At 33.7% G+C, this 24900-nt stretch overlaps 3 protein-coding genes across 11 annotated transcripts; 1 reads left to right on the top strand and 2 right to left on the bottom strand.

Moving 5' to 3' along the window:
- Positions 1–568: 568 nt before the first annotated feature.
- On the bottom strand, positions 569–12591 carry LOC115957684 (tRNA dimethylallyltransferase 9). Of its 2 annotated transcripts, XM_031075992.1 has the most exons (12): positions 12220–12591; positions 12074–12127; positions 11947–11989; positions 11675–11783; positions 9937–10135; positions 9252–9474; positions 7590–7684; positions 6861–6952; positions 3568–3643; positions 1082–1218; positions 837–998; positions 569–747 (listed from the first exon to the last, which is right to left on the bottom strand). In XM_031075992.1, exons 1-11 carry the CDS (start codon positions 12433–12435, stop codon positions 902–904), a joined length of 1341 nt encoding a protein of 446 aa, XP_030931852.1. In that variant the 5' UTR covers positions 12436–12591; the 3' UTR covers positions 569–747; positions 837–901. The 2 variants fall into 2 exon arrangements, with proteins under 2 accessions (XP_030931852.1, XP_030931853.1); XM_031075993.1 differs by lacking the exons at positions 569–747; positions 837–998; positions 1082–1218 and adding an exon at positions 4564–4627 and having other exon boundaries at positions 3629–3643; positions 12220–12572.
- A 1170-nt stretch (positions 12592–13761) lies between these two features.
- LOC115955776 (protein trichome birefringence-like 31) lies at positions 13762–16955 on the top strand. Its single transcript, XM_031074110.1, has 5 exons — positions 13762–14274; positions 14946–15117; positions 15302–15501; positions 15889–16035; positions 16477–16955. The coding sequence occupies exons 1-5, from the start codon at positions 13901–13903 to the stop codon at positions 16829–16831; spliced, it is 1248 nt and encodes a 415-aa protein (XP_030929970.1). The 5' UTR covers positions 13762–13900; the 3' UTR covers positions 16832–16955.
- Positions 16956–17078: 123 nt separating this feature from the next.
- On the bottom strand, positions 17079–23421 carry LOC115955775. 8 transcript variants are annotated; one of them, XM_031074106.1, is made up of 7 exons: positions 23292–23414; positions 21704–21899; positions 20863–21448; positions 20410–20670; positions 20267–20329; positions 18006–18160; positions 17154–17445 (listed from the first exon to the last, which is right to left on the bottom strand). In XM_031074106.1, the coding sequence occupies exons 2-7, from the start codon at positions 21803–21805 to the stop codon at positions 17245–17247; spliced, it is 1368 nt and encodes a 455-aa protein (XP_030929966.1). In that variant the 5' UTR covers positions 21806–21899; positions 23292–23414; the 3' UTR covers positions 17154–17244. The 8 variants fall into 8 exon arrangements, with proteins under 8 accessions (XP_030929961.1, XP_030929963.1, XP_030929964.1 ...); XM_031074108.1 differs by having other exon boundaries at positions 20971–21448; XM_031074109.1 differs by having other exon boundaries at positions 21004–21448.
- Positions 23422–24900: the final 1479 nt, after the last annotated feature.

The following is a 24900-nucleotide window of genomic DNA, read 5'->3' as shown; positions in this document are numbered from 1 at the left end:
GTAAACGTCCCATCCAAAGAGGGAATCCTCTTTATATAAATATATATATATATATATATATTCCTGATATATCAAGTTTATTAGTTGATGTAAGGCCTCTTCATCCTTATATTAGGCTAAAGGTTTGACAGAATTATTGATATTTTCAAATGGCTTCTATTTTGCTTTAGAAATAATAATGTATAAAATATTATACATATAGAAGCCATTAGAAGAAGAAGAAGAAGAAGAGGCCAATTTGAAGATAGAGAGAATGATGAAGCCATTAGAAAGAAATATGAATTGAGGGAACTGGGAAGATAGAGAGAAATATGAATTGAGAGAATGATAAAAGAAGAAGGAGGAGGAGGAGAAGAAAGAAAAAGACGAAAAAGAATGGGAAAAATAAAGGGAAAGCGTCAGCATGTGTGTTAAAGTTGGTGGGCCATATGGTAGGTATGAAATAATAATAATAAAAATGTGAGAAAAATATTGTTTAAATAAAAGAGTGTATAAAATAGACAAAATGTGGGTGTTTTGTAAAAATAAGTATGTAAAATAGAAAAAATATGTTTTTTTTTTCGCAAAATATACAAAAATTATACTCTTACATACTTCAATTTAAGCAGAAAATGAATGTGGCAGTGGACTATATTGATTACAAATACATACACTGATCTCATTATCAAAATCCTCCTTTATGAAACAAACTCAATTTGGCTTCCAAAAAAGATGAATGCTTCCGATATATTTCTCTTTTTTGAGTCTCTGCAAAAAAGATGAATGCTCAAAGGTCTTGATCAAATTGGACAAGGATAGAAATATGCTATAATAAGGCAAGGGCCTTGAAAACTTACCTCTGAAAGGGGGAAAATTGTTTCATTTTGGATTCTGTAAGGTCATTCTCATAATGAATTTAGATTCAAGTGAACGAAAAAATAGCTTCATTGCTTGATGACCCTTGGGTTCTGCTTATCCAGTCCAAAATATCTGAACAATCATGACGGCTGACAAAATGCCTTCACATTTAAAGAGAGCCTTTTAGACCTTTGCAATAAACAACCCAACAACTTTATAAAAAAATATAACTATTTTATTATACCTATTTTTGGTGCGGTAGCCCTTAAGTTTGGAAGTTTCTCGGTGGCTTGTATCTTTCTTCATTCTTAGTGATTCAGGCACCACCAAAACTCCACTTTCATCATGGTATGAATCATAAATGAAGTTCAGCACCTGTTCCTGCAAAATTGTCCCTGATTTAAGCAACAGAATTTAAGGGCCTGATGTGATTCAATAATTTTTCTTTTGGTGCCAATACAACAAGCTCACATAAATCAGTATCTAAGAAACTTATGTTGCATAAAGCTAAATGGTCTCACAACTGTAATTGCAGTAACTAAGACGACTTAATTTGTAAGCATAAAAAGTCAACCCACAAAATGTTATCATTTCGCAAATCCTATCCATGACCAGATAAAAATGAAACCTTTTAGCCAAACCAATTTGAAGGCATTTCCCCCAAGATAGAAAAGTTTGTTGTCAAACGTGAATAATCAAAATGAGGGTTCTTTGGATTGTTATTGGTCTTTCAATGTAAAATATATCCTAGGGGAAAAAAATAAGGAATTCAAATGACTGATTGGAAAAACCCATAGCATGCTTTTGGAGAGTCACTGTCACCTCTAAAAGATGACAAGCTGTACACCAGCTAAAGAGCTAAAAAATGGTTGCCGGACTAGCAAATCCATTTGCTGCAAGTCCACTAAAGATCAATAAATTTGACAGTCACATGTTCCTTGCATCTTGACAAATTCCAGGTTTCAGTGTTAAATATATTCACGTTTGCACGGTACACTATCAGCCTGTTGCATGAAAACAGCATTAATAGTAATAATAATAATAACATTAATTATTAGAAGTAATACATAGTAAGCCTTTGAACATGGTAGGAAGAATATCTCTATAGGATCTGTATGGAGAAGAAACATGCTTCAAAGTTCAAACTCAACAGAAAAAATTCATGCGTGCAGAAAATAGGAATATGAGCAATACAAGAATAACAAAAATAACCATCATTTACAATCACATGAAAATAGGTATATGAAAATAGCAAGGGAAAAAGATCCAATATACACTATGATTAGAAAGATTTCAAATCATATTGTGGGCACTCTTTCACACAATCTCTACATTCTACTGAAGCATCTCAAATCTGATGGAGTCCCTTTGGTAGAATTTGGCAATTTCCCATTATGCATATTTTGAAGTAATACTTTCAATTCAAATAATTTGGGGGATAAAATTATTGTCTAACTTAAAATCCTCTCCTGATTATAAAGAATCTCAAGACAAAAAATAAAAAGTGTAACATTGTCACAACAAATCTGAAAAAATATAAGATAAAAAGTGAAAAGCGCAAATACATTGTTAATATTCAAATATAAATTCCTTAATGCTTATAAATAGATATTAGAGTTATAATACATGAAAGGTGAATAAGAGATGGCAAATTGATATTCCTTAAAGTTAACCCACTGTATATTATTAATATTAATAGATGCGCGCAAATACCTCATGGATTCACTGTTCCATTCCTGGTAAGATTTAACTCTGACTTATGAACTTATATTAGATAAGAACATTTAATTGGTCATGATGTATAAAAAATTTACAATATAAAGAAATCTGCCTAAGGAAACCACAAATTATCCCCATTCCATGTGCATTAGCAAGCACACCACAGTAAGTGGGAAAGGAAAGGTGTGGCCCTTCCATATTTTGTTTCACTAAGAATCCATACTTCATTGTTGAGAACTGTACCTAAATTTTGGATCTTGATAACATACAACTAGGAAGCATGTATACTTCAACATTGCTGCCATACCAGTCATACGATACCAATCGTATATAAACTACAAGGGGATATGGTTGGAATGTTGGATACATACTGGATATGTATCCAAAATTGTTTATAAAACAATAATATATCTTTAAAAGATATGGTGGGATAGGGCTCAAATACGGCGGGAATGGGTACACAGCATGAGCATGGTTAAGATTGAGCTAAATATCTGGTCTAGAGTAATAGAAAATAAAAAACCTTTCAAATTCCAAATTCATGTGTATGCCAACATAGATTGAGCTATTCCTTCCGGTGGATTTTGAACCCACAACACTCCCATTGCCTAACTCATATGAGGGAAGGACATGCATCATGTATTTTTTTTGTAAGTTTTACTTCAAAATTAGTTTCATTATTTATACCAACTTTATCCCTTCGGTGTTTGTTATTATCTTTTAAACGAAAAGATTAACAATATATACAGTTTCAGTTTTACATAGCATACAACACTTGTACAATTATTTCCACACGGATGAGAAATATGCCCCTTCAAGACCAATTCTACTTGTAAATGCAGAAAGGAATACATTCATCCCAAACTACACCAATACCCATGTTGAATTCTGTGCACATATAAATGCACTGCAAAAGCCTTGTACAAGTGACATCCAAATGAGCTAATGCACTTGAAGATGAGGAGAAAAGAGGAAGGAAAAAAAATGTAGTTGTCAAGAAAGATGACATACCAGGGGCTTAGAAGCATCAAGCCAATGATATATATGCTCATTACGAAACCATGTCAATTGCCTTTTTGCAAAATTTCTGCACCAATAAATTTAAAATTTCTGGATTAATATACAATGAATAAGAGCATCAAACTCAAAATTGGTACAAGGAGTACTCAAGCATGAAATGCATAATCAAGCTTTGTCCTAAAACATAATGCACAGCTAACTGGATATGTGATCCATGATCCATTAGACCGGGTAATAAAGCCTAAGCTACCACCATCAAGCCTCTTTTTTTTTCTTTTTTCTTTTTTATTATTATTATAAGGTTGCACAAGTAACTCCACATGTGTGTTGTATATTTTTCTTATACCCAAGTCCAAAAAAAATTGGAAGGGTTACTGTTGGTTGACAGCCAATGTAAAATTTGGTCACTTTATTATGAATAGATCTTGTGTAGATACAACTTGGGGTGTTTTCTACTAGCGATTCACAACATTGGACCCTGGAAAAAAATGGAAAGTGGGTAAGGGTAGCTAAGGTGTTCCCTATAAGCGATGCACTGCATCAGCACCTGCGTGTAGTGAGAAATGAACAGTGATTCACCCCATTTTGATGGATGGGTGTGGATAAAGAAATTAGTCTAAGATAATAGGGATTTATAGAAATACAGGGTCATTAACAGTGAAACTAATGAAATTAGTAGATACAATGATTAGGAAAAAGATAAACATAGTGTGCCCAAAGGAACTAAATGGATTATGGGTAGGTGAAAAATCTAGAGAAATTGAACATACAAGATATAAATCGAAGTCGAAGAATATAGAAAAGGATAAAAAATAGAAATGGGGTAGAAAAACAGGTTGCTTCACCAAAGGTAATCATACACTGACCAGCAGATACTCCCGTGCAGTAGGAGCAGACTAAATTGGTATTTGTCTATGAGAGGCACAATTGTATGCATTTCAAGGCGTCGCCTTGTAAATATTCCCGAGTAAGAAAGTAGAACCTCACCCTGGATCCCTATGAGCAGAGGATTTTGAAATCAGCTAAACCCACCCTCTGCCCTACTTTCAACCTGTTTCCAGCGTTTCCGATTGGTTGAGAAAAAAAATTCCAGTTGATTACAAAACTTTCTGATAGAGTATAGTTTGCAGTAGAGAGGGAAGTCCTAGTTGAAACTTAAAAGAAAAGAAAAGCACATTCAAGAAATCCTAGGTTGAAAGTCATTTCTCGATAGTTTAGTGAGCCCCTTGTACCTTAATCAGAGAGCTTCGCAAGCATTTTTGGAAAGTAACAATTCTATTCGGTTTAGTTTTGGAAAACACATAGGCCGCAAATTAGTGCATTCTACACTGCCAGAGGCCTAAAATCAAAGGCAGGTTGAGTTTAAAAGGATAGAGGAAAGAATTTTGTTAAAATACTTGTTCTGGGAGACAAAGAGAGTAACATAATTAACACAGACACTACTTAAACGGTTGGAAGAATCCATTAAGAAAAGAATTTGGGGAGGTTACCAAACGAGGAAACAATTTTTAAGTGGAGGAGACCTTAATGGTCATGTCAGAAAAGATAATGGGAGATTTGAAAGAATTCATGAAGGCCATGGGTAAGGAGTAAAGAATGAGTCCAAATACGCTACTTTAGTCTTTGGGGGAGAGTGATTGAATATAGGTTAAGACACAAAACAACATAATTGAATAATCAATTTGATTTTATATTAGGAGAGTACCACAAAAGAAAATTTTTCTTATTTAGACTTCTAATGGAGAAATATAGGAAAACAATAAAGATCTCCATATGATTTTTACGGGATATAGAAAAAAACGAATGATAGAGTACCTATAATGGCTACGTAATGGGTTTTAGAAAAGAATATAGTTCCTCTAAAGTATATTATAGTAATAGAGGAATGTATGATCGAGTTGCAAACAGTGTGAGAACAAGTACAGGCATCACAAGCGAGTTTCCTATCACAATAACTTGCATCAAGGCCTCAAGGGTCAAATTTATGTCCATGTCTCTTTCCACTAGTTATCGATGAACTTGATCGCTTTCATAAACTTCTAGAATAAGGATTCTTCATTAGTGTTGGTCCTACTTAAGTGGGGTCCTTCGTCCTCAAAGGGTGGGATGCATACACTCCTACCCTTCAACATTGATACAGAGAGCACAATCAAAATTATTTCAGAATTTCTTCTAATATTGAACTAGAATTCTTGTAAAGATGCCAAAAATTTGGTGACTCAATTGAAATAATTGATCATTAGATCTTTGTTCGACCGGTCTCATGTATAGTGTCTTACCAATAGTAATTCCATTGTTATTTCAAAAATTCGCTATACTTTTGTGTTTGATAACTTATTCTTTGTAATTCTTTAGGCTTCTTTGTGTTCAATATATATGTAAGTGAAGTATTCTTTTTTCAATAATAAAAACAACAACAACAATAATAATAATAAAACAAAACAAAACAAAATTTCTTTTTCAAATTTTTTATATTAAGGAACTTGGCCAATTTCTTTTCAATTTTGAATTTGGCTTTGATGTTGTTGACGAATATAAGTGTGCATTAATGTATGAAACCCCTTAATTCTATTAAAACGAGGCTCTGGAATAGTTTCTACCAGTGCAATTTGAATAAAAAATTTGATTAGATATGTTTCTCTAATTGTGGTTGTGATTCCAAGCACCGAATAAGGTTTTCAGGCAAATTCTAGGCTGCAGCGATTCCAAGCACCTTTAAGTGGTGAAGCGTAAGGTTTTCAAGAAAAGTTTAGATGGTGAAGCCTAGAATTACATTAAGGTGCAATTACATCCCACAAAATCCTCAACAACAAGAAAGCCAAATTCAGAATTAAAAAATGAAATTTGGAAGAAAATCTTAAAATTATTAATTTTGAAATAATAAACCAATTCAAAATTTAAAAATAAAATTTGGAAGACATTCTAAAATAATAAATTATGAAATAATTTTAGTTATGCTCCCTGCATCAAACATATTGCATAATGGCCACTCTCTGGACTCAAATCCCCACACTTGCAATTGGTAGCCCTAGACATTTACCATTGCTCCAGAAAATGGCCCCAATAAACGTCTAGACTACCGAAAAGAAAATATCCCTAGTGATACTCTTTCTAATCCATTAATTTGAAGCCTTTTTCTTCTTCTTTTTTTCTTTTTTAAACAATAATCCACTACCAAAAATTAAAATTGGTATTGCTCAAATACATAACAAAAACATCTATGGATTCACAGGACTCTAATATATTAATCATATAAATAATACTAGCTGACAGAAATGCATTACCTAGATGCTTTCTGAAATTCAGATAAGAAAGTGAAAAATTCTCTGGGAGAACTACCTCCTAGCTCCCTACAGTGTAATAAATACTCCATAGCCTGAAATTAGTAAATCACACAAACCAAATGAACCTTTCATTAACTGTCCAGAACAGAATAAACCATTTAAACAAAAACAAGCATCAGTTTGAAAAAAAAAAAAAATTTATGGCTAAGTCAAGGACAAAGAAGGCAAGATAACATCATGTAAAAATCAAATATTTAATATTACCACAATTTTATCTAAATGAATAAAAGATTGCATAACATTTAAGTCCACAACATGAATCAGAATAGTAAAAAAGAAGTCATAGTTGGCATGTTAGAAGATGTAACAACATTCAATTCGAACTAAGTAAAGAGGAAACGACTTTCTAAAGCTTGGACTTAAAAATAATAATAATAGTTTTGATGAATTAAAATTTCAGGAACAATAAAGTGTTCTTTTTTTTTTTCAAAAAAAAAAAAAAAAAAAAAAAAGACTTAGCCAAAACATTTGAAGATTTTTTTTTATGCAACCATTTGAAAATAATTTATTATAATGCAAAAACAAGCAACAAGCCTAATGGTCAAGTGATGGGCCTTCCCTCGTGATGATCCAATTTCAAGATTAAAAAATTCAATAGGACAAGCAATTCTGCTTGCAGATTAAAATAATAATAATCAGAAAGAACAGAAGAAAATATTAAGGGTGTACTTGTCTATAACCGATTGCTCGAGTTGCAGAATTTGAATTGGGTAGAAGACCAGTATCAAGAAGCCATTTAGCCTCAGACAAAATCCCATCACCTCCTACAGGCAAAAATCAACCATTCCAAATGAACACAACCAAAGAGTTGAACAATAATTTAAATGCTGTAGTGGGTATCAAATAATTTCCTTGCATCTACTGTAACTCTTTCATAAAAACATATCCCAAAATATTAGATTATCGTCTACTAAATTCTTTTTATTAGTGGATTTTATCATCTACTGATACAATTCTGATTTGCAGTCCTTCAAGAGTAAAGAATTATAACCAGGTAGAAGATTGTGTGAACTAGATGATAAATAAACAATGGAGCAGAAGGGTATTTAAGTCTCTATAAATGCTACCTTTAACCAAACCAACAAAATATGCACTATGCAGAGAAAAATGCTTGCAATACTTATCAATTTTGTATAACATGTCAACTTCCACTCAAGATACATACAAAATACAAAGCCCTAAATCTAAAAGTAGACCAACTAATTGTCAACTAAAATTAACATCAAAATGATCACAAGTTTTTCTCTTATTTTCTTTTTGTTTCAATAACTACTTGTTCATTTTTTCTCCTTTTGGGGGAGAAAATATAGACCCTCTAACCTGCTTAAGAAATTAAATAATTTCTTGACCTAGATCCCATAGTCCACACCACTTGCCAGAAATGCTGAACTGTGAAATTGGCTCTAATTATGTCATTGTAAATGTGGTGTATACAGATCAATTAGATGGGACAGGGTTAGCACCCAATAATTTGTTCTTAAGAGTTATTAACATGAAGACGCATTAAAAGATCCTGGATTTTAAGTTAAGAAATAAAATAACACAATATATTTTGTCCAGTTAAAGCCCATCAAAGAGTTGATGATGAATCTATTAAAGCCGGCTCATATATGGTGCTGCCTCATTGCACAAGAAGCAAGTTTGAAGAAATTGAGAGTAAATTGTATACTTTGTTTCTTTTGCATTGATTAGCAGTACATGATAGCAATTTGAGCTATTTATGATGCAATCAACCATTCATGTAGAAATTCATGCTTAGGCATTAGGCCAACCTCAAGAAACACTCAGTGCTCAACATGACTAGCCATTTTTCTTTTTTTGAACTGGACAGGCATGATAACAAGGTGCCAACACACACACACACACACACACACACACACACATAATTATTTTATTTTAAAAAGTGTGAAAGGGGATGTCCTGATTATCAGCCAAGTGAGAAGATGTGTTGGTTGGCCAGGGGCCTTGTAATTTTCAAGGAAGAAACGGGGATGATGGGAAAGATATTATTCCGAAAGTCATTATGGATTTCAAGCATGGTGAAACAAACTAACACATTGCTAGTAGATTCAATATTATGAGCAGTATGGATCCTTAAAGGCAAAAGGTACCACATCTCCCTATATGATTGCATAAACACTAATATTAAAGTGTAAAAGCCTCTGTGATTGTGTGAGGTCAAAATATAGATATAACATAGTAACCTTTTAACACAAATAGAATGGTAAATGACAATTGAAATGTAGATGGCTGTGTGTGCACCTCAAAGAATTTAAGATTTTCAAGTGGCAGAAAACAAAAAACATAGTGATGTTTAGTAGCAAGATCTACCTGAAAGCATATCTTCACACCGGTAGTCAATTAGTCTATAGAGATCAAGTCTTTGGCTAGAGAGGAAAAAACAATTAAAGTCATAATCCAAATCCTTTGATTTATTTTCCTCTAGGGTATCAGTAGAATAGTTGACACCATGAGAGCTATCTGTTACGTTACTACATTGTTCCTTGAAAGAATCATATGGTACTCGAAAAGCAGATGGAGGTGACCCGCTAGACTGCCATTCCAAAGGAAATATTAATAAATGGTGAACATATATAGTTATTGATATGTCCCATAGTATTTTATCAAATCCACAGAAAACCATCTAAGTGTGCGTTTGGAAAAAAATATTTTTGCCAACTTATTTTACTATTTAGCTTATTTTTGCTACTATTCATGGATCCCACTGCACTTTTTGGTACTATTCACGGGTCCTACTGTACTATTTCAACTAACTTTTATCTTTATCTATAGTATTTTTAGCAAAATAAACGGATCCCAAACGGACTTTAAATATACAGAAGAGCATCAATGTATAATTAGATTACTCCAAGATTGGGAATCCACACATCTGTAGCTTTTGCAGCAAATTAACATTTTATTTTTCATAAATGACCATTTTGTAGCTTTGTGTTTTAGTTTTTGAGAGAGAGAGTCCAATATTCACAAATAAAACAAGAAAACATCAAAAACCAACCTTTATAATCTCAAGGCTACGCCGTAACCGATACCAATCATTGGCAGCTAAAAGTTGGGCCTTTGGATCACCTGCCTTGACCACCAACTGCACAGCAGCATCCCAGTCTTCATTTCTCTGTAAATCTGCTAACTCTGAGTATACCTCGGAGGCAATCTCAGGAGATGCTTTTGGAACGTCTGGCTTTCCATAAATGAACCTTATATTTTAAACAAAACAAATGGCATTTATGTGCCATAAAAGTTGGTGTACAATAATGCAAAGATATATGAATGCAGCATCGTGAAATGTTTATGACATAAGTACACATTCAAAATTATCTGCCCCATATACATCAGCATCATTTCTTATGACTTCCATTGGGGTGTACTATTAATATAATTAATAAAGCTCCAAAATTTCAGATGCTGTCATGGTGCAGTCATTACCTACAACTTCTATAGTTTTTTTTTTTTTTGGTTTTGGGGAGGGGGATAAGTACCTACAGCTTCTAAAACTAAAACTAACATTAACTTTAGCTGCTAACCATGGGGTGTTAAAATTTATGCAACCTAGTGAAAGTCCTTCACGTATATACTATGCGATTTTTTTGCAGCATTTGGCTGCAGGTTCTTGTAGATAGTAAATTTTCCATTGATTAACAAAGTAAATATGCATAATATGTTTGTAGCACACAAGTATGGGACATTTCAGAGCATATCTGCAATTCTTTCTGGGGCCTAAAGCATATGACTCATTTAAAAAAGGTAACATCCAACCTCCAACTTTCTCTCTTTCTTCTCAATGCCTTCCCCTTTCCTTGTGAAGAGTAAAAATTTCTTCACAGAGCATTTATTGATGATGCACCCTATGTGGTTGTAATAGCAACAACAGAAGACATAACAGAGTTAAATGACCTTTACCAATCAGAATTTAGATATTTTTATTTCTCATTCGTTAATAGATTATAGAAAAATTTATATTTGGCATAAATTATATAAAGTAAGTATAATGCTTTGCCAATTATCTTGCTACTTCAAGGCTGTGACAACCACACACTTTTCTAACGAAGAAGATTTTTAAGTATATATTTTTCTTATTGATTACAAGAGCTTGTAGTTCAACTAGCACCTCTTGGTTTTTCCAATGGAAACATCTAAGGTTTAAGTCCCCCCTCCCCCACTGTAAGCATTGAATTATCAAAAAAAAAAAAATTCTTATTGTTAAATCAAATGTGTAGCCAGTGGGTCTTGAAGCCACAACCTCACCTTCCATCTAATTCTTATGGAGAAGGTACCATATAAGCTACAGCTCATTGGTGATTTTTTAATTACAAATTACTTTATCAACTAGGGTTTTGATAACAAGAATTTATTTTCTTCCTTTTTACTAAAAGTCTACCTTGGAGAGCTAAAGGCTGTGTTGTTACAAATAAAGCTAATGCGCTGAATTTGGGTACAAGTAAGTCAAGTTGGGCAGTTTGATTTTTGTTTCAGCTTTTAATCATGAGTTTTCAAGCTATTATTTGGAATAAAGTTTCTCCTCCTCCCCCAAAACTTGTGTTTCTAACTCATGCTGTATTTAGCAGGCGTCTAAGCCATAGGTGGTTTGCAGGACACAAAAGACAGGACAAATACTTGATTTTTTGTTGTTGTTGTTGTTGTTGTTGTGTGTGTATTGATTTAAGGTTTCAAATAACACAGAAGAAATATGTTGTTTGAAGGGTGATCCATATAAAAGGATAAATGGGGGAACATACCATCGCAAGTACAATCCAGTCCCACCAACAACTATGGGAACACGACCAGTGTCGAGAATATTTCTTGTAGCCTGCCTAGCATCCTCAAAAAATTGCCCAACGGAATACTCTGAAGGAATATTATAGCAGATTTTAAATTGGAAGAAAAGAAATGTTGAAAGACCATCAACATTATTATTATTATTATTTAGTAGTAGCCATAGGAATATTACATGCTATGAACATTATTATTATTATGTAAGTGAGAACAGGCGGTGCCACTGGGAACATACCTTCGGATGGGTGCAATATGTCAACCAGATGATGCGGTACCTCCTTAAAAGAGAGAATTACAATTGTCAAGAAAGAGGAGAACATAAAAGCTTATTCTATAGAGTAAGCAAACACAAAATTGGTTACCTTTCTCTCACTGGGAGAAGGCTTGGCGGATCCAACATCAAGACCACGGTATACCTGTACTAGTACTAGTCTAGTAATCAATAATCATCATCATCATATATTGTAAAAATACAATCCCTAACTAACTAACTAACTAAAATCAAAACCTGGACAGAGTCGGCGCTGATGATTTCGCCATTGAGCCGCTTTGCCAGCTCGAGTGCCAGGCGGCTCTTTCCGGCGCCGGTGGGCCCGGATATCACTATCACCTTCTCTTTCTTCTTCTTGTTCACCGCACAGGCGGTGGAGAACACGCGCCGGCGAAAGAGGTGCAGGTGTATGGGCTTGTCAGGAAGGCAACACGTGCGGAGCCCACTCAGCATTCTCTCTCTCTCTCTCTTTCTCTGTAAACTACACTTTCTTTTCTTTCTAATTAGGAGGAGGTTTCCAGGATTTAGAATTCAGATATTGCTGGACGCCACTGTTTAACTGTTTAAGCTCTTGCTCTTGTTCTTGGACTTTTGGCTGAACCAATTTTACGTTTTTTTTTTTTTTTTATTATATATTATACCACATTTAAAAAAAATTATGTTTTTTTTAATTAAATTTTTTTAACTTTTCTTTGAGAATTAAAATAAACAAGGTTTTTTTTTTTTTTTTTTTTAAGTCTTGTTGCCAATCCTCCGGTAATAATAAAATAAAATGAATTTTGATCACAATTACCTAGAATTTCTCCAATTACCTCCCCTAAATAAATAAAATTTGCTTTCTCAATCTTGTTTTCCCTATTTTATTAATATGCTATCAGCCTCGTATTTCAACCCCAAAAAAAATTCAGCCTCATACATATATCCTTCCTTTTTTTCTTTTTTTTTTGATAATTGACAAAGATGACTATTTAAATCCTAGAAATCTAAGAGCATTCATACGAGTTCATGCAAAATTTCTGTATATTTTACTATGAGAAACTACTTTTTCTTATACCTAACTACTTTTCAAAACATCCACATCATATTATTTATTCTAAACTCTATTTTAATAAAATTTCTTTTTTTTCCTTGATTTTTTTAATTATTCTACTCTTTCTTCATCCTCAAGAAACACAATAAAATAAAATAACTAACATGCACAATAACGGTGCTTGTGTATATTTGTACAACAAATGCATAAACTGATGAGATAATTTTTGGAGTCGAACAAAATTTGAGACTTATGCTATTTTATATCCAATAATGTAAATGCTCTTAAAAACATGACATCGCCCCTAATAGAAAATTAAAAGTCTGTCTTTCTTTCTTTCTTTATTATATTTTCTTTCCTTTTACATATATAATTTTTTCCCTGGTAGAAAAGAAAGTAATAATCATGATTCATAAGCTAGCAAAATTTATGACGAAGAACAATTGGTCACGAGACGAACATTGAATGAGGCCCATTGGAAGAAACAAAAGGAAAGGAAGTATCACCGTCTAATTAAGTAGAGTGAAACACAATTCAACAGTTCAAACTTCAAAGACCTGTTTGTCCACTTCTAGCTTGACACACCACCTTTTTCTTGTGGAAAACCAGAAGAAAACAAGGAATTAGTGCAAACAATCCAATTGGATGGCCAGGCCAATGATCATAGTCATAGTCATACTCAACAAACTACCTAAACTAGTTAGAACCAACCAACTGGTGGTTGGATGTTGTAGTATTGCTCAGATGCTTAGAACTAAAGACTTCGGGTGTTTGAACTTAGAATGAATGTCTTTAGTTCTAACCCGAAGTAACTTTTGTCTCATCATTTACAAGGAGAAAGACACAACACAACCATTTCATCTTTTTCAATCAAACGTGATATCCTAAATGATGAAGCATCTCTCCCTTGATCGGCGGATCCAATCACTATTTCCTGTTGCATTGGCTTCTCTTCTAGTCCTAGGAACTGTACGACTAGTTCTGGATAATTTGAAGAGCGACCACAGCCAGATTTTCCGGCTATATGGCTGGCCAAGAGGTGAAAAGCATAGGTTACCAATTGTTCTCTCTCCCAAGGATCGTATTGAAGAAAGATGCAATGTGTTTGAAGGGAAATGGGTGTGGGACAATGTGTCATATCCTCTTTATACAGAAGAGAGCTGCCCCTTCTTGGTTAAACAGGTGACTTGCCACAGGAATGGGAGACCTGATTCCTTCTACAAGAATTGGAGGTGGCAGCCTAATGGATGCAATCTCCCAAGGTAAACACTATTTGTATATCATGTATTTTTTTGTTAAAGCACTTATCTTACTTTCGGAAGTAAAGATCAAGGTTGATCACTGCTCTACAAAGCAATAGAAGCACCTTGTAAAATGCTAACCAAACAAAATGTCAAGATGTTATTTCATGTTACTTTCACATACATTTGTTTTGTTGCGATGTGGAAATAAATTCCAAAATATAAGTGAAATCATTTTTTTGTTTTAGACAAAGTTTCACTCTCCTTCCATCCTATTACGTAACGGTTCAGAATTCATTAAATCAATTAAGCAAATTACATGACTATTACATAGGTTATGTGATTACAACTACACTTTGATAGTCATTTGAGTTGTCATTAAGTGGGTTTAAGTTTTTCTCAACAAAAAAAAAAAAAAAAGTGGGTTTAAGAAAATTTTTGCTTATTTTTTTATTAGTGGAAATTCATTTATGTTTTTAATTAGATGGCAGGCCACATTGCCACTTCATTTGATGATTTTATGGATCCACCAAGATTTTTGACAAATCATTGTAGAACCATTTCATTAGGAGAGAGATTTGTGGTTCAAAATTTCTTGGAAAGAAAAGAATAAAACTGTGTCATGTTATTTGTCATACCACCACTTTTATTACTGATGATATGGAGTTTTGGAATGTTTTTTGACCTCTCAGGTTCGATCCATTAAAGTTGTTGCAGATCTTGAGGGGTAAAAGGCTCATGTTTGTAGGAGATTCTGTACAGAGAGCCCAATTTGAATCAATGGTCTGTTTAGTACAATCGGTAATTCCAGAAGGAAAGAAATCCCTTCGAAGAGTTCCCCCCAAGAAGATCTTCAAAGCCGAGGTACTATTCCCAATTTGCCTATTATCCAATAATTACTCCAAAATATATATATTCAACAGCAATGATCAAGCTTTTATATATAGGGAAACCAAGTATAACTTGTCAGGTTTTGAACTATGATGATAAACTTAGGAGCACTCTATTAAAATTTGGATTTTTTTTTTTTTTTTTTTTTTTTGGTCAGGAGTATGATGTATCGATTGAGTATTACTGGGCACCCTTTATCGTTGAGTCTAACTCGGATCATGCAACAAATCATACCGTACTGAAACGGTCGGTCAAGCTTGACTCAATAGCTAAGCATGGCAAAGAGTGGGAAGGAGTTGATGTGCTGGTATTTGAGAGCTATGTCTGGTGGATGTATAAGCCTCTTATCAATGCAACGTGAGTATCAGATTCTATAACTCACTAATTAAAACCCAAGTAGATTTTTGTACATCAAGGATTGTGTAACCATGTAATTAACTTATCTTTGGCAATTAATCATAAAACTGCCAATTTTTTCAAGGTGTTTGTATGTTTCATGGAAATTGAGTTGGTCCAGCGCATATAATCAAAGTCGTGAAAATGAGAGAGAATGACTTCTGTGATCCATCATTGTTTCTAGCTCGTGGATTTTTTTGCTTTTTACAAATAGGGTCCATCAAGCATTCAAGCTTTCTAGTGTACATCTTACTTTTACATTTCAGTTTGTCCTGTAAAACTATTTTGAGTGGAGACTTGAGTTTCAGAATCTAACACTACCTGCCTTTCGTGGTTTTCTGATTTCAGATATGGATCTCCATATAATGTGAAAGAATATAATTTGACCACTGCCTACAGACTAGCCTTAGAAACATGGGCAAATTGGATAGACTCCAAGATCAATCCTCATAATCAAAAGGTGTTTTTCATGAGTATGTCTCCAACACACCTATGGTGAGTTTTACTTTATATATGAATTTGTGGAAGATAAAGAATACATAGCATCACCTCCCAACCATTTCCTTTTGGATGTTTCTATTCCGCCAGACACATAAAGCCTAGAGACTACACATTGATAGATAGCTTTCCTCTAATCCCTCCCTAGAAACTCCCCCATCATTTTTGTGTTTTCCAGTGTTTTGGACTCCCATATCACTGGTAAAGGACTTGGACTTGATTTCAGAATTCTAGAATAAATGCAAGAGATTTCAGTTCGGCTAGACTAAGTGCTAGGGAGAACCGAGTTCCTCAATAATTAACTAGATTAAAGCCCAAGAAGTCCCTCAAGTTGAAGTGTAATTGGACTACAAGCTTCTAGAAAGGCACCAAGTTTTTGCCCCCAGTTTGAAAAACATCACTTACTGTTTTTTTTTTTCTTTTTCTTTTTGGATGTAGGAGCTGGGAATGGAAGCCTGGAAGTGATGGAAACTGCTTCAGTGAGTCAGACCCAATCCAAGGTCCATACTGGGGCACTGGCTCAAGCCTCAAGATCATGGACATAGTACATGACATATTACAACAATTAAAAGTCAATGTAACACTTATGAATATTACACAATTGTCAGAGTTTCGAAAGGATGCTCACACATCAATTTATGGGGAACGCAAGGGAAAGCTCTTGACTAAGGAACAGAGATCTGATCCAAAAAAATTTGCAGATTGCATTCACTGGTGCTTACCAGGAGTACCTGATACATGGAATGAGATTTTGTATGCTTATTTGTTGAAAAATTATCACGGTTTTTTGTAAATTAAAACTACACCAAGAAATGTGATGCAACCCTCCATAAAATTTAGGAGGCAGCATTACATGTTGTTGCTGAGGATTCAAAATTGCAATCTTGTTTATCAATTTTTTGAAATGGGAGGATTTTCTTTCAAAAAAAGAAAGGCCACAGCTCAAATAGGGAGAAAAACCAATGACTACATCCACAAGTACTAATGTATGCATTATTAGTAAAAGAGTATAATTACCTTGTACCCCAAAGATGTTGCAGTATTTCGAAACTTAACCAGAAAAGAATACTATTAATCTAGAACTGAAACAGTCATTGAACTTCCTTATTTTTGCATGTGTACATTGAAAGTGGGAGCCTCATCTGCACAGGAAATACACTCTCTGACCAGTCTAATTGCAGCTATATACAGAGGTTTATTGTTTATCTACAGAAGCTCCCATTCGGTGTCATATGAAAGTTCTAATTGCAAATTTTTCGAGTTTAAGGATTTTGCAGGGGTAGATGTCAAAAGAGGTTGTGATCCATCTTTGCTAGACCCCATGTCAACATCTCCATACCAAATTGCTAGTTGTTCATATTCCTTCACCAGTCTCTTCTTTGAAGCAAATGCATCTTGAATCTTTTTCTAATATGGGGAGAGAGTAATTATAAAAATAACAAAAATAAAAGGATTCAGTTGCCAAACTCTTCAATGAAAAGTTAAAAATAAATCAATTTAAGGCATAAAAGATTCTAATATAGTTTCCAAGAAGCACAATTCCTTAATGCTTAAGTACATACAAGAAAATTATTGCTTTCAAAAGCCATAATGACTCCAAAAAACATGTTCCAAATAGGTCTCACTTAAGTACATTCTATGTATTGATATATTGAAATTCCAAACAAGTGTGCCCTTTCAACATGAGAAAAAGGAACAGAACTCACCATTTGATGAGTTCACTTTGACAGATCAAGCATAATAAAGCCGATCAGATTTGACGGATATGGCCTTTTCTCTTAACAAAAAATGTTATTAAGGTCAGGAAAATGATGATCAGTTTCCATGGTTAGAACTCATCATATCTAATTCATTACTGTAAACTAATGTTTAAGAGGGCATGTTAGACAGTGCATTCCTACCCATTTTTATTATGTTAGCATTCAAACAAATACAACAAGAACAGTTTTATCAGAAAAAGAGAGTACCCTGTACGATCTGAGCTTTCGCACTCTATGAGAGACAGCATAAAGTTCGCTAGGTTCTACAATGACACAGCTTTCATCAAGCTTCACCTTGTCACACAATTCAATGGTTTCCATATCAGGGTCATTAATATCATTGTTCCAGTCATATGAATGTCCTGTAAAAAAGCTTTATTAGTGATAAGTGATAAGGTAACAACAAAAGATATTGCAAATGTAGGGATTGTCAGCTATAATTTCCAATCAACCAACCTTGCTAATGCAGTCCGAAGGGCACTCCAGTCATTATGTCAGAAACAAAAATATCATGAGAATCAGACTAGCTACAATTATATTCAACCACACAGAATGACGACCATTCCTTCTGGTACCAAAGGTGTATGATACATCAACTGCTGTAGTCTTCAACATTAAATTTAATTGACTATGAAACAGAATGCATAGGACCATGTCCAAGTAAAAAAGGATTTTTTTACCCCATGATGTAAACATTCTAGATAACATCCAACACTAACATTATTATTATTATTTTTTTCTTTTTGGACGAAAGGGGAGAGAAGGGAAGAGAAGGGATCCATTCTCCTTTGTTTGGTTAAAATGAAAGGGAGGAAAGAAAGGAAATGCGGAGAGAACGGGTTTCTATGGGTCCTACCAATTTTTTACTATTTACTAAACCATAAAATTACTCTTATGCCCTTGAAAAATTTTGACTTTTTATGAAATAATTTTTACATCTTCATAATTAATTGATAATTTATAATTTAGTAATTTTCCTTCCCTTTCTCTTTCCCTCTACATCCAAGCACGCTGAGAAATATTTTCTTTCCCCTTTCTTTTCTTTTCTTTTTTTTTGAGTAATTTCCCCTTTCTTTTTTCAATTTCCCTTTCCTCAAGCTCTTCTCTTCACTTCCCTCCCCTTCTATGCAACCAAATATGGTGTAAAAGGCCAGTCAGAATGGATAAACCCCAAGCTGAAAAAATGGAAGTTGGACAAATCCAACTCCCAGAGACACAATCAAAATCTGTACCTGGATTCAGAGAATCACATGCCACAAAAAAAAGAAAAAAAAAAGAATGGAATAAATGTTTCAATCCAAATAACTTTATTGCTACTGTAAAATTTCATACAAGTTGGGTCAAGAAAGAAAATCAATAGTACTCAAACTGAGCCCATCATTCTAAATAATCCTAAGATTAAGAGAATCACATCTCAATTTTATATGCTAACTGAACAATAGATGAATCAAAAGGCTAGAAAAATATGAAAACATAATTATTACCACATGACATGAGACATAAATAAGGGTTCAAAGAATTGTGTATATAGAACCTACTTAAGAAAAAAACAATAATTTACCACACAATACACATCTCAAATTTATATGCTAACTGAACGATAGATGAATCGAAAGACTAGAAGGCTAGAACACAAGGTTCTGCTAGAATGATGTAGTAAATGTGAAAAAATAACATAATTTGAGCTCCTGAATATCAAAGGAAGCTCTGCATCATCAAAAGTAATGCTGTCAAAGAGCAATCAAGCCCTACATTACCCAGAAGAAAGACCATTGTGATACATGGTACAGGTGCATGAATATTGTATACTACATGTCCAAGAAAGTCAAATGCTTAGAATAGGCTTATTAGACGTTAAATAAAGTGGTCTTCCAAGTTAAAATGTTTCAAATTTTAACCTAGTCTTGCAGAAAATCTGTAATGTATATAAGATTCAAACATTACTTTACACCTTTAAAAGTATAAATAAGAGACGGAAAAGACTGAAATCTTCAGACCGCCAAAATTCGTGCATTGGTAATGAAATTGTCACCGCATTTGGGATTGAGTAATCAAGAAAGTAGTGTATTATGGTAACTCTAAATTCATGCCTTTGATACCCCCACAAAGGCTTTGGAATCGACCTAAATGCAATCAGCAAAATGATAAAACAGTGCCTAAGGAATGGAGCAAGTAAAATGCTAGATTACAAAACTATGGTTAAGATTCTTCAAGGCTAACAACATAAGCAATTATCATAACCATCATCATCACCATTTATTTATAACTACCAAAAAGAAATCAGAGAAAAGGCCGATGAGCTCTTGCTCACGCACTTCCTTTTCCCGTAAGGATTGAATGGAGGGTAAGGTCATGGGAACCATTGGATGTGTGTGTTACTTACCATTAAAAAAATAAATAAATAAATAAAAAAAGAGCCAACTGAGGGGAAGGGGCAAGGTAAGGAAGAAAGCACATTAAAGTCTCACCTAGAGCAGATTCAGATGATTCATTCAGAGACAAAATTTCCTTAATTCTGGAAGTGTCTTCTTCTGCCAAAATATTAGTTAATTACACCAGTTGTTTTGGAAACATAGAAAATTTTTATAATGTAAAAAGAAAAAGTACCAACCAATGGATTCCAATGATAGTATACTGCTGGAGGAACCAAGTCCTGACTCGACTGACTTATTCTTACAGGAGATAATTGGAGCTGGTGGAGAAGAGGGGAGCTTACTGGAATTATCACAAACACAATCGCCAGAATAATTACAAGATAATGCATCCAGGGAGTTGTCAGGTGATTTTCCGGACAGACTAAAAGATTCTGCTAACAGGGAACTGCAGGCAGATAAAGACCTCATCTCTTGTATTATTTTCTCACCATATACAACTGAAAAGGATGTTTCAGAATAAGTAAGAACACTTGAAACATCAGAAACAACCTCAGTGACATCTACAAGGCTATCACAAACTGTTCCCATTTTTGGGCAAGATTGGAAATCCACACTATGCAATGAAGATGCTGGTGAAACCTCAGCCAGAACTCCAAATGCATTTTCATGATTATCATCATTAAACTTACCAGAAAATAAATTTTCAGAGGATTCTTCATCACCTGGAGAAATTAACTCCAACACCTCAGGTGCAGACTCCTCTATTGCATTTTCATGATTATCAACATTAAACTCACCAGAAAATAAAGCTTCAGAGGATTCTTCATCACCTGGAGAATTTAATTCCAACACCTCAGGTGCAGACTCCTCTATTGCATTTTCTTCAGTGCTCTCATTTGGATTTTCTCTTGTTGGAACATCATCAACCTTTTGGAGAGTTTTGTCTGTCACTGCCTCCTCAAGAGAATCTACAGAAGTTGGAGGAGTTAGACTTTTAAGGTGAGACCCATTTAATGCATCTGGCAGCTGTTTTGTCACAAGATCAACTGCTTCGGGCTGCACATTTGATTGCATTATGGCAGTAACTTCCTGCTTTTTTTCATCACCCATCATTGACTTCAAATAGGTGCCAATAGCAGCATTACTTTTCAAAGCCACAGCTTGAGCTTCACGCTTTACAGAATCCACTAATGCATCTTGGACAACATCGGAATAGAACTTTTTCACATTTCCACCCATATTTTGCAACTGGTTTTCAACATATTTAACTGTATCCTGTACATGAAAGCAATTCAAAATTATGAGAGGAAAATCAGCTGCAGTCAAAAGCTTACTTGCAACTAAATTGAAGACGGGTTGGACCAGATTACATCAGTGCATCTAACAAAGTTATTTGTTTAAACACACAACAACCAAATAACATCCAGTGAAAACAGTGAAAATGCCAGTCTCATGAGAGGATTAGTTAAAGAGCACCAAAAAAATATAGGGAAGAGCTTGTGGAAAAAGATAAAATAGAATCAAAGCTACCTTGCTCACAATATCATCCACCTCTTGGCACACAGCTTCAAGCTTCTGGAAAAAATTTCCAACCCAGGATATACCTTTACGATTCAGATCCATTGTGGACATGTACTATATTGCTGGAACCAATGTTTTAGATACCTCAACCCTTGTAAAAGGCACCAGGAATTAGAATTCAAGGATGATAAAATTTACCTGCAGACTTTCAAAATATAAAAAATTTGTCAAGATTCACATGACAGATTTGTAGAACACTAATTCCAGCAAAACCAACATCCCAGCTCAGAGAAACTGTATAGAAGATAATCCCCCATAAATTGACTACTAAAGTAGCGCATTTTGAAAAAAAGAAAATAGATATACAAGATAAGATACTTTTTCCTATCCCTCAAGCTACCAAAATAGAAAACTTAAGGGCATTTAGGATTAATCTAGTGCAATGTGTTAAAAAAATAATTAATTGGAAGAGAGTCATAGAAAATCCAAGGTGTCAGCAAGTCTCTAACTCATCATCCAAGTGAGACAATAGCTCAATCACTTCTAATATAATATAACAGCATTAACAAAGGAAAGAGAGTACATCACACAATTCTCTTTAGTCATTACAGTTTTACAACTCTTTTTTTTTTTTTTTTTTATAATAATTCTATAGTTGTGGAGAGAGGGATTTGAACCCTGGACATCTCCTTTGGAAACAACAGGAGGTGCCAGTTGAGCTACAAGGCTCTTAGCCAATTTTACAACCTAACGTACTAAGCAGCATATGTTAGAAAGTGGACTTCAAAGTTTACAAATACATACACCATAAATAAAGAAACCATAGATCAAGAATTTTTCAATAAGTAAATACCAAAGTGTATATAACATTTTTTTCATGTTACCCCCAATATATATTATCAACGAGACAGAAAACTGATGGGAGATGGAGAAACCAGAATGTTGTAGAAAGGCAACAATAGCAAGGAACAAGCTGGTCTGAACCAGAGTGGTTTCAGAGAGCGACAACAGCTGTGACAACTTAAGTGAAAACCCAGACCAATCAATAAAAAAAGTTTAAATCCATGAAGATAAGCTACTTAGCTGTACACTAACCAAATCAAAAGATAAACTTCTCTGGATAACGACCATCGAAACAAGTGATGGTTATCTTAAAACTCAGACCAACTTTAATTTAACATACACTCTCGTCAAACCAACCATCAGGATTGTGAAAAAAAGAAAGAAACTTTGTCCCAAGGCCGAAATGGAAAATTATTCTTGTTTTGATTTTATGTGTAAATCAGTGTCACGTAGCAAATTTATGAATCACCCAGACGAGATGATCAAAGCTGTAATTATCATAAGCTGCTTTGGCGGCCAATAAATAAATGATCAAATATGTGTGTATTAATTTGTTCCATTATTACCCGCATAAGATAAGATAAATCAATGAACAGCACAGCACAACACACTCACTATTATGAAAAAGAAAATTTAGAGAGACATGATGTATTATCATCAATAAACTGATAACTATATCAAATTAAAGAGATAAACGCTATATTAAATTCAGCGCAGAAAACGTAGCGTAAAGAAGAAAATGAGGAGTGGTTACCGGAAACCTGCAGCTGCAGCAGGAGGTGATCGGCTGTAAGATTATTTATTAGCGCAGCTTTTTTAGAGAAACAGTGGTGAGAGAGGTTCTGGTTTTGTTTTTGTTTTTAGAGATGGAAAGGGTTTAATTATTAATAATTTTTATTTATTTATTTTAATTTTAAAATCCGCGAATTGTTAGGTATTGGTTACTTTTACCACTACTACTTTTAGACTTCAATTCTCGATGGTGAATTCAGATTTATATAGCCGACGTGCAGCATAACTTGTTCTATCCAACCTTTAAACTTATAGTTTCTCAAAAAAAAAAAAAACAAAAAAAAAAACCTTTAAACTTATCAAGCCTCTTCTTATTAATTACTCGCTACTCCTTTGTGTTTGTGTTTTTTTCTATAATAATAAATAAATGTCTGTTTGGTAGGCCATTTTAAGCAACTTTTAAAGCATTTTAAACATACTAACACACTTTTTCACTCACACCTATATCAAAAACACTCAAACAACATTATTCAAACTCTTCTACCAAACATTCAGTTTAGAACGACTCTGTTTTATTTTAATTTTAGCTTAAATGCAAAACTCGTCTTTTATATTTTATCACAATTCATTTCAGTCTTTGAAATAAACATTGTCTTGACAAATATATATATATATATATATATATATATCTATCTATAAAAGTTGAGTTCAAGTTACACCTAGTGTAACATTGCTCTAAGCAATGTTACACTTGTTATTGAATTCATATTTTGGAAATCTTACCGTTAGATTACATGTTCTATATGTTTTTAACATGCATGCCAATTTTTATGCTAATCAGATGTTATTTACCATTTTATCCATAAATTCATTTTTTATTCATTATTTTAAATTACAAAAACTTGAATTTAAACAATTGATTGATGACATGGTTATTGATATTCAATTACCTTGAAATTTTGTAAGTATGGAGAATATACAAAGATAATGTAATCCAAAGGTGGATTTGTCAAACTTTGCATCCTATTAAAAAATATTAAGTAGTGTAACATTACTTAGAGTTCTGTTACACTAGGTGTAACTTGAACTCAACCATATATATATATATATATATATTAGAAAATTTCAAATAGTCAATTATACTTAATGATGGTTTTTACGCTTTTGCGAGAGACCACACTCCCAGCCCATTCTGGAATTGAATGCGTTTGAGCCAAACCCACATGAATGGGTAGAGTCGTGTTTTTGTCTCTCAAAATGGAGATTTATCTGATTACATTTTTCCCTTTAGATTAAGAGTTTTATAATGAAGTCGTCACTTATTTAATTATTGGGAAAAAAATAAAAAACCATAATTGAAAAATTCATCATTTTATTAATTTGAGAATGAATTTACATTGATCATAGGAAATTATATGGCTTTAGTTCTAGATACAATCTAAGATAAAGTACATGATTTTGTTTCCTACTTACAATCTAGAGGTTGAAAATTACATGGATAAACATTAATCTACTAACCTTTGATCTAAGTTTGGAGAATATGTTACAAGATGGGAAGGTATTAAAGACTCACCTTACCCAATGAAACCGGCCTTTTAAACTATAGTGACCAACATTCATGTCATATCATC

Source organism: Quercus lobata, chromosome 8 (assembly GCF_001633185.2).
Source record: "Quercus lobata isolate SW786 chromosome 8, ValleyOak3.0 Primary Assembly, whole genome shotgun sequence".
NCBI lineage: Eukaryota > Viridiplantae > Streptophyta > Magnoliopsida > Fagales > Fagaceae > Quercus > Quercus lobata.
The sequence above is the reverse complement of the archived record's forward strand: the minus strand, read 5'-3'. Positions and strand labels throughout refer to the sequence as shown.

Coding starts and splice junctions, on each gene's coding strand:
- LOC115957684 (XM_031075992.1), bottom strand. CDS start 12,435: ATGCTGAGTGGGCTCCGCACGTGTTGCCTTCCTGACAAGCCCATACAC. Junction 3,644..6,860: donor GAATTTCAGAAAGCATCTAG/GTAATGCATTTC, acceptor TTATTGGTGCAG/AAATTTTGCAAAAAGGCAAT. Junction 1,219..3,567: donor TTGATGCTTCTAAGCCCCTG/GTATGTCATCTT, acceptor ACAATTTTGCAG/GAACAGGTGCTGAACTTCAT.
- LOC115955776 (XM_031074110.1), top strand. CDS start 13,901: ATGATGAAGCATCTCTCCCTTGATCGGCGGATCCAATCACTATTTCCT. Junction 14,275..14,945: donor AATGGATGCAATCTCCCAAG/GTAAACACTATT, acceptor TTGACCTCTCAG/GTTCGATCCATTAAAGTTGT. Junction 15,118..15,301: donor AGAAGATCTTCAAAGCCGAG/GTACTATTCCCA, acceptor TTTTTTGGTCAG/GAGTATGATGTATCGATTGA.
- LOC115955775 (XM_031074101.1), bottom strand. CDS start 21,805: ATGTCCACAATGGATCTGAATCGTAAAGGTATATCCTGGGTTGGAAAT. Junction 21,449..21,703: donor TGGATGATATTGTGAGCAAG/GTAGCTTTGATT, acceptor TTTCATGTACAG/GATACAGTTAAATATGTTGA. Junction 18,161..20,266: donor ATCATCTGAATCTGCTCTAG/GTGAGACTTTAA, acceptor GCTTTTTTACAG/GACATTCATATGACTGGAAC.